Source organism: Sorghum bicolor, chromosome 8 (genome assembly GCF_000003195.3).
Source record: "Sorghum bicolor cultivar BTx623 chromosome 8, Sorghum_bicolor_NCBIv3, whole genome shotgun sequence".
NCBI classification, from domain to species: Eukaryota; Viridiplantae; Streptophyta; class Magnoliopsida; order Poales; family Poaceae; genus Sorghum; species Sorghum bicolor.
Window position 1 is genome coordinate 52,978,086 of NC_012877.2, and position 9,475 is coordinate 52,987,560.

Sequence of the window (9,475 nt, forward strand, 5' to 3'; positions counted from 1 at the left end):
TAGCTAGGCACATCTGGAGTTGACAAGAAATTGACACAAACAGGGTTTAGTTGTAGACGTGTAGTTAGGTTTACAATTTTTTTATAAGGACGGTACAGTTATTTCAAGATAGTAGTAAAAGTAGAACAAACAGGGTTTATTAGTTGTAGTAGTTAGGTTTTTGGCATGAGCCGAAATTATAGTTTCTAGTTGTGACACACCGTTCCAGAATAGGAAGATCATTTGTAAGAGTAACACAACACACGGAGTTCTCTAATCCTAATCTTCTTATACAATTAACATAAGAATTTCTCATTTTAAAAATTAAGAAACTATAATTGTCAGCATGGTCATTGTCTCACTAATGTGTAGAGACGATGGTGACTTGGATGAAAGACGAGCTGTCATAGTGGTCGCGAGAAGTGCGAAGGTGGTTTCCAAAGAACCTTATACTCTCTCTTCTAATGTAGGATCATCAGGGCAAGCAGTTTCGGAGATCTACTCACTTGTTTGCCTGTGCATGTAGGCTTTGGGATGGAGAGGCTACAACAGTGGTACAGTAGCGGAAAAGAGGCAAAACCGTAACTCAAATAGACATGTTTTAGGTAGTGGTGGATAGTGGGATAGGTTATTTGTATAGGGATGCCTTGCACGATCTCATGCATGTTTCCACGATCAATGATATAAAGCAACTTGGATTCCAATTTGCAGACTTAAAGGTAACAAAAACTAAAACTTCAAAATGCGGTTGCGCTCCCACAAGGTCGCACGAGTCAAATTTTGGCAGACCATTCATGGAAGTTCCAGATGCATGAGATCGTAACTCTAGGGTTGGGGAAGAGGCTTAATTGGTTAACTAACCTAGATCCTAACCCATTGTCCATTGAATTTCTCTTCGTAGTATGTTGCATGGCATGGTACCTTGAACTGCGAAAGCAAATTAACCCCTTCTCTGCCCAGAACAATTTTTTAGGACATGAAATTGATTATTCAAATATTTTGCAGAATATTATTGAATAATGGAATCAGATATAAAAGAAGGAAAAAGTGCAGGTTTGTGAGATTCTCAGTAGCTAGGTACGGTCGATACAACACAATTCCAAAGATATATTCCTTGGTCCCTGTTGGAAAGACGGCTAATGCATTATCCAAACATTTATATTGATTGATGGGTCTCATGCATGCATACCATCCTTTTCAAGTTTCAACAAAGCAATATGAGCAAACTACAGAGCATTTTGGATCCAAATCTTCAAATACGGTACCTTGAACTTAATACTTTAGTATATATCTTTCCAAGTCAAAGATTTATCACATGTGTGTTTTATTGTGGTCCTAGCTAGCATGCTCAACAACAACTAGTTAGCCACACTACTGTTGTACGTATATATCTTCCAGCTTAGGCCTTGTTTGGATGTAGTCGTATTCACCTCAATCCACATGTGTTGAGGTGGATTGGAGTGGAACTTGAACTAAATTCCACCCCAATCCATACCAACACACATGGATTGAAATGAATACGACAACATCCAAACAAGGCCTTATTGATTCCTCGGAACATTTTGCTTTTTCCGATCCAGAAGCTCCGAGATCAGCTAGCTCTTCGTTCAGTACTCAGTAAACTAGATCGTGCTGGGCTAAAAGTTGATAAATTCCATGCATGCAGATCGAGTGTGGTAGTAGATCCGGACCCGTTATGGGAAACCTAGCTGCATGCCTGCAAACTCTATAAAAGGCAGCTACCCCCCTGTGCTCCCAAACCATCAGTCTTCCATACTCCATCTCCACGACAACGTGCATCCACAGCTAGCAGGAGCTTGTTCACTGTTTTTAGAGAGAGAGAGAGAGAGATCAAATCAATAGTATAATGGAGCGTGTGATGCAGCTGGCGTCGGAGCGTGCGGTGGTGGTGTTCACGCTGAGCAGCTGCTGCATGTGCCACTCGGTGACGCAGCTTTTGGTGGCGGACATGAGCGTGAACGCGCTGGTGCACGAGCTAGACAGAGACCCTAGGGGCAAGGACATGGAGCGCGCCCTGCTCAAGATGCTCGGCGGCGGCAGGGGCTCCGCCGCCGTCCCCGCCGTCTTCATCGGCGGCAAGCTCGTCGGCGGCACCAACAGCGTCATGTCGCTCCACCTCGCCGGCGAGCTCGTGCCCATGCTCATGAACGCCGGCGCGCTCTGGGTCTAGCTAGACACCAGATCGAGTACTACGGGTGCATGCATGACCATATATATATATATATATATATATATATATATATATATATATATATATATATATAGGACGCGTTTCTTTTACACGCGCATGTAGTTACTCTCATCTTTGTATCTCTAGATTTAAAGTGTATATGACCGGACGAAATGCATATAGACAAAGTATATGATCATACTAGACCATCTAGAGTGATATGTATGTTAAGTATGCATACATACATAGAGTATATGATTATACTTATTGTATATAATATAGTAGTGGCATTTTAGTAATATATTTAAAATATAATTTTTTTTGAAAAATTTTCGCGTGGTAAGATCTAGAGTATCTTAATATGAGTATATAAACATACTCAAACTGATAAACAAGTATGAATACATACACAATGTAGTTTATTAAAGTAAGAGTAACTACACGTACGTGTACAATATATATATATATATATATATATATATATATATATATATATATATATATATATATATATATATATATATATATATATATATATATATATATATATGCATGCATTTGGAATAATTAAGGGCAGGTTTTTCCCGTCCCTGTTCTTCTGATGAATTGACAGGAATAACTATACTAATAAGGCAAAAACTAGCTTTCCTGCTACCTTCAAGCATGCCTTGTAAGTGGTAGGAGCTAGTGATCAGCGAGAGGATGAAATGGTGGCCTAGCAAGCTAAGCTAGCTTCTAATTTCGTCTTCTAGCTAGATGTTTTCTTTCTAACTTGCTATATATATGGTGAATGCGTGTATTGATCGGTCCACCCTTTCTCGACGGGGGCTTATGAATATATATATATGTATGAGAGTTAAGCAACAATTAGTAATTTGTAACGAACAGATTAAATAATCTTGCATATCGTGCATTTTCTTTTGGTACGTGACAACAAGTAAATATATATTTATCTAAAATAGCAACAAACATAATTTACTGTTGTAGAGCACGCACTAATACAATTTATGCATTGTTATTAGCTTGTGACACATTAAGGAAATTGTATTTGCCGCTATATAATTGATCTACATGGTGTCATGCAATATGTGACTTTAATTTGAGTTACTTCTTTTATATTGTAGTACGAGAATATTCAATGGAAGCCACAACTTCGATCATGGTGGAATTATGAAAGCTTTTAAGAATCATTTTTAGCGGGTTTTACAAACTCACCATTCCACCGAATATTTCCCCAACTTAGAAGTGTTTCTCAAACTTTGAAAAATAGCACATCCATATTGCATCCATGGAGACATGTCACACAGATATACAATCTGGTTTTTAAAAATACATACTAAAAAACAATATTTAGGTCCATGTGTACACTAGCAGAAAAGAACAAAACAGATTTTACGTATCAATATTTGTGGCATGTCCCATATAGGGCTGCTCAATTGATGTGCAAAATTTTGATTTTTTTTGTTTAAAAACTGCTGCTTTTCAGTGTTTTTTTCCACAATTCCATTGAGAAGGTAGTTTCCATTTAATGTTTATCAATAGAAGGTACTTTATGGTATTATATTGTTTCATAATAGCATATATATGTGGTATTTCTTCGAACCAGTACTTTAATAGATCAGGACCAGACCAATAATTTTAGACTTTGAGGCCGTGAAGAATCACAAGATAGTTTAGGGTGTCTTTGGTAGGGATTCTAGGTGCTCCAGATCCTCCGATATAAGTCCTGTGTAGCTAGTTTTGCTGCGATCTGTTTTCCTCTTTCCTCTTCCCCTATCTCACTGAGCTGTGTTGGACCCAAAAAAAACAATTTAGCTTCTCCTGCTCCTACTTGGCCTAAGAGGGAGAGGAAAGAGAGAGAATTTTGGCTCTGATCAATAGTGCAATACAGAGCCGGAGCCACCCTGATCCATACCAAACAAGGCCATAGGGACCATCCCTGTAATTATGGGCTACATACAGATCCACATATCAGTTCCATGTTGGAGCCCATGTCAGCTAATGGATTGTGACGTGGCTGTTTTGGACTAGGATGGTATACTTAAATAGTTGAGGGATAAATATATGCAATATTTCATAGCTTGGGGGCCTGGATGAGAATCGAGTAATAGTTTAGGGGCCATCTGTGTAATTTACTCATATTTAACTACGAATTTAGGGTGTTACTTTATTATATTTTATAATTGCATAGGTGCCAAGTTAATAAATCAAATTAGATCCAATATATATTGTTGTCAATGTTCATTAGAGTTTATGTAATTGATGGGAGGATATTTCTATTTTCTCTAAGAATTTCTACGATTTTCAGTTTTTGTCACATCTTGTTATCACTTATTAACATGGATGCTCCAATTAATAATAGTAACATTAGCCACACATTAGTTTTTTCAAAAAATAATGTTGGTAAAGTTAAGCTAACTAGGTTCTTTTGTTGTTGCTTGTCATACTGTTCTGCATATTATGGAGATATTTCCAATTATTATCTTAATCCTGATGCACCGTACCTTTTTGCTAAGAGTAATAGAACTTTCCATTATGACTAGAGGGACCAACTAATCTGATGTGGTGCCACAGGATGTGCATTTACGTTTACATAAAAAACATTGATCATGCATATCAAAGTGAACTAAAACAAATTAAGAAAGTCTAGAATAAAAAAAAGGATATACTACTATCTAGAAAATGTTCGATTTACTTATTTCTTTATAAACCATGAAAAGTTAATTAATGGGTGGGTGCATAGTCTTAATTCTCTTGTTTGGTTCTCTAATCACATTGTTAATTTTAAAGTAGTACTTCCCTCAAATGGAACTACAGTTTAGTGGCATGATCTTTGCTTGTGTTATGTTGCGCCAGACGGTAATGATTATATGTACCCACTAGCTATGGATCATCATAGCATTATCATCGAATTGTATAACCCGTTTTCACATGTCATAATTTAAAATAAATAGAATCTTTGACAAATAAAAGTGTGCTTGATTTTATGAAAATTTAGCAAAAATATGTAATCATGATGGAAAAAGGGACTACGTACTTTACTATCGCTAAGAATGGATTTGGACCACTTGTTGATTAATTAACTGGTTGAAAGCCAGCCAGACAAAGTGATGAGGTATGCTGCCTTTGAAACTCTATAAAATAGTTGAAGTAGATCTGCATGTATGCAACTAGTACAACTTAGATAGATCTAGTAGCGACAGATGGATTGGATATAAAGGTGCGTATATATAAATATATATGCATGCATGGGATATATGTTATAGACTGTATTATAGATTGCGTGCAATCGGCTTCGGATCGCGGCATCACACAAATCCATTGTATATACGCACTGGCCTGGCCGGTGAGGTAACAGTGACGAGGGAAAGAGATGCCTCTAGCTAGCAATGCATTGGTGACTATTATTATTCTTTATCTATCTTTTCATTTGCATCAATGCCTTTATATATCTATATATCTTTTCTAGATTCCAAAACCCGCCAAATTTTTCTAGTTAGCATTCCTTAGAGTTATTCTTAATTTCACTTCTCTTGGAGAGAAATATACTAGTACCTTCATCCCATAATAAACCAATTGTTACAATCACCTTAAGTCAAACTACCTTAAGTTAGGGTAACATATATGACACTAAATACTCCATCCATTCCAAATTATAAGTCGTTCCAAGAATCTTAGAGAGTCAAAGCATCTCAAATTTGATCAAAATTATAGAGAGAATTACAAAAATTTATGTCATCAAATAGGTATACTCTGAGAATATAATTAATGGGGAATTTAATAATACTTAATTGGCATCATAAATATTATTATCTTATCATATAAATTAGGTCAAACTTGAAATAGTTTGGCTCTTCAAGATTTTTAGAATGACTTATAATTTGGGATGGAGAGAGTAAGTACTCTGTATGTTATGAAAATATATTTCATGACCTATGTAGTGATATTAGTTTATTTTCATAAATATTGGTGTTTTTTTAAGTTAGTCGAACCTAAAATAGTTTGACTTGGAACAACTCTAAACTTAATTTGATTTAAACCGAGGGAGTACTTTGCAAATATGATAAAGATGTGGAGCATGACAAGATTGATGAGAAAGTAAATTGTATGCACTTAATTCGATTCCACGTAAGTAGTTCGGTTGGCTGTCAAACAAAGGAACATACACACTTTGCCTTTCATCTTTACAAGTACGGACTATTTGAATCCTCGCATATAATAAACAAACACACACTGACACCCAAAACATCTGTGCCATGCATGTTCACCCATGATTATATATAATAAGATGCAAGAACAGTCCAAGAATAGCAAGATATAGAGGTACTTCAAAATTCATATATATCTCATTGAAAAACTGGAAATGGGAGGTTACAAGTTCCTTTATTCACACCCTTTTCAGCCCTGCTAGCTAGCGGCAAAACAAAACCTCACAGCATCTCATGCATTAAATTTTTTTTTCTCTCAACCTAACCAACCCATTGTGACCGGACGGTCCAAATAGGTTCCTCATATATATCTTACGATTTGTGAACACACTCTATAGCCTATACCCATGCATATATATAGGCCTGTTTGTTTGCTTGCTGCATGCCTGCGAGGCAAAGTTTACAGCCAGGCAACAAGGATCTGAACCTCAGGCCACCAAAATCCAACGCCTGGGCCAGGCAGATTCTCAGTGCACCCAGCAAACATATGCACGCGGAGAATACGTACTTAATTAGCTCTTATATTAATTTAAGACCCCTCCGTAGGATCGGAGTATTTAGTTAGTTGCATGCATGGAATCGAAATATATAATTAATTAAGGTGCAAAATTCGGGGGGTTACGTTACGGTCCAGCTGCTAGTAGCTAGCAAAATTCTCAGAGCCATATGGCGCCGGCAGCCTTGAGCATGGGCACGAGCTTGTTTGCGAGGTGCAGCGACATGATCATGTCGGTGGAGCCGACGAGCCTGCCGCCGATGAAGACGACGGGGACGACGGGCGGCGCGCGGCCGAGGCGGCGGGCGAGCTCCCGCTCCATCTCGCGGCCGCGCGGGTCCTTGTCGAGCTCGTGCACCGCCGCGCACACGCCGAGCTCGGAGATTAAGAGGCTCGTCACCGTGTGGCACATCGGGCACTGGCTCGTCGTGAAGATCACCACCGCCTTCTCCGTCGACAGTCTCGACACCCTCTCCGCCATCACGTACCCTTCTTCTTGGTTTAATTTGCCGCCGGTCAGTCGATCGATCGAGCTGGCTATATATATATATATATATATATATCTCTAGCTAGGTATTATGTGTAGCTGAAGTGTTTGTGGGCTAGCTAGCTATACCTGCGTGCTCTTTGTTGTTGCGAGTGCAGTGCAGGGTGGGATCGATGCCCTTTTATAGTGTTCATCCAACAGAGGATGAGGAGAACAGTGGGTGCTTGTATGAGATATGTATCGATAGGGGAGGACACAGATTCGGAGCGATAGACATCTCTAGAGAGAGAGATAGATATGTTGTGAGCAATGGGCATAAAGAATCTTGGACGTGTGGATTGCGCGCTCAAAATGAGCAGTGCTATAGCGCATAATCATATCCCTGTCGTTTAGCTCATTTTCTTTTTTTTTCTTCAGAAGAAATGCTCTTTTTTTTTCATTATTTTGGTATTGTATATTCTCGTGGTGGGTCAGGTCTGAATAATCCTAGCTACAGTCTCAGTCACCTGCCCGAAAGCAAAAGCACTGAGAGAGGCTAGCTACGAGGAGGGGAATGGGATCTACCTCCTGAAGAAACAATACAATTAAGTGATTAAAATTGGCTACTTTTAATCCTTAAACATTGTGGGAAGCCAGGTTAAACATCAAGGAGCTCCCATGTCGATTGAGGGTTCTGTACGTGTTTCTTGTTGGCTATCAGCAAAGTTTGGTGGAAGGTCGGTAATAGGTAAGAGGAACTCCAAGAGCTTGACTAAAATGAATAGTCAAATTCTATTCTTTAGTTATTTTATAAAGTAGAAAACTTCTCAAAAAGAAGAGATCCACAACAACCTTTGCTATGTTACAAAGTTAGATAACCAACATCCATGATTGGCTATATATAGCAATTGAAAATCAAACGATAGTAAGCTTTCTATTTTAAAATAAAGTTAGATAGCATATTTATTGTAGCCTACATTTTGCTATACAAAATTTTAAAATAATCTCCACAACAAGAATAATCAAGCTGTTTTTTTTTTCGAAAGATCCGTTACCGGCTTTTATTGATAAGAGCGAGGGGAATTATGTACAGAGAGTTTAAAGCTTAGCAAACCTATCTATTTTACAAAAGTAGGATAAGTTGCTCTTACACGTGATAGAAAAGGAAAGGCAAGAGCGAATACCATCCCACGGAATCACAAGTCTAGTGCACATGAAGATCGGTTGCAATATCGTTGGCCACTACCGTGATCTGGGCATGTCAAAGTAAATGTTGATGTGGGCCTTAGGGATGGTCATGCTGGTTGCAAGCTGCATAGGGTTAAGCTTTATTTTCTTTAAGCCAAATTCGCTTTCATTGTTCTGATCCTGAAGTAGCTGAACTTATGGCGCTGACTGAGGGGTTTAGATTGTCGATTCAATGGATTGATTTACGTGTTGTCTTGAGGTAAAAAAAAGATTTACTTGTTGTCTTGGAGACTGACTACCTGTCAATTTGTAAATTTCTAATCTCTAATGAAGACAATCGATTCAAATTTGTAGTACACCATTAAGAGGCTAAGTTGCTTGGTGATGAGCTTAGAGGGGTTGAGTTTGTCCCACTATAAAAGAATGTGTAATAGGGTTGCTCATGAATTAGGCCAATATGCTTGTAAACATCTCTCTGTTTGACATTGTGGATCAAGAAAGCCCCAGACTTTGTTGGCCATTTAGTGGCTTGTTCATCTATAATATAAACCTCAACCTTTCCCCGCACAAAAAAAGACAAATGAAGATGAATAAAAAATTTATCTATTTAAGAGTGTAGATCGACACTACTGGACTCGCCCTCTTTGCCGAGGAACCAAAGCCCTCGGCAAAGGCCCAAAAACCCTCGGCAAAGGCTTTGCCGAGGGCGGCCCTCGGCAAAGAGCTCTCAGAAAATTTTAAGTCGGCAAAGAGGGCCTTTGCCGAGGGCCTTTTATCGGGCACTCGGCAAAGCCTTTGCTGAGGGCCAACATGGCACTCGGCAAAGAAAAGCAACTGTGATGGCGTTTCCTTTGGACGGAGTCTTTGCCGAGGGCCACCACCTATGCCCTCGGCAAAGAAAATGTGCAGATTTTTTTTTTTCAAAAAATTCTTTGCCGAGGGCTTCA

General features: G+C 38.7%; 2 protein-coding genes across 2 annotated transcripts; one reads left to right on the forward strand and one right to left on the reverse strand.

Annotated features, from left to right (window-relative positions):
- Window positions 1,487–2,224, forward strand: LOC8067246 (putative glutaredoxin-C14). The gene has a single exon (XM_002442214.2). The coding sequence runs from the start codon at window positions 1,847–1,849 to the stop codon at window positions 2,168–2,170; it is 324 nt and encodes a 107-aa protein (XP_002442259.1). The 5' UTR covers window positions 1,487–1,846; the 3' UTR covers window positions 2,171–2,224.
- On the reverse strand, window positions 6,489–7,524 carry LOC8066304 (glutaredoxin-C15). The gene has a single exon (XM_002443255.2). It carries the CDS (start codon window positions 7,353–7,355, stop codon window positions 7,035–7,037), a length of 321 nt encoding a protein of 106 aa, XP_002443300.1. The 5' UTR covers window positions 7,356–7,524; the 3' UTR covers window positions 6,489–7,034.

Excerpts from the sequence above, each read along its gene's own strand:
- LOC8067246 (XM_002442214.2), top strand. The coding sequence starts at position 1,847 with ATGGAGCGTGTGATGCAGCTGGCGTCGGAGCGTGCGGTGGTGGTGTTC.
- LOC8066304 (XM_002443255.2), bottom strand. The coding sequence starts at position 7,355 with ATGGCGGAGAGGGTGTCGAGACTGTCGACGGAGAAGGCGGTGGTGATC.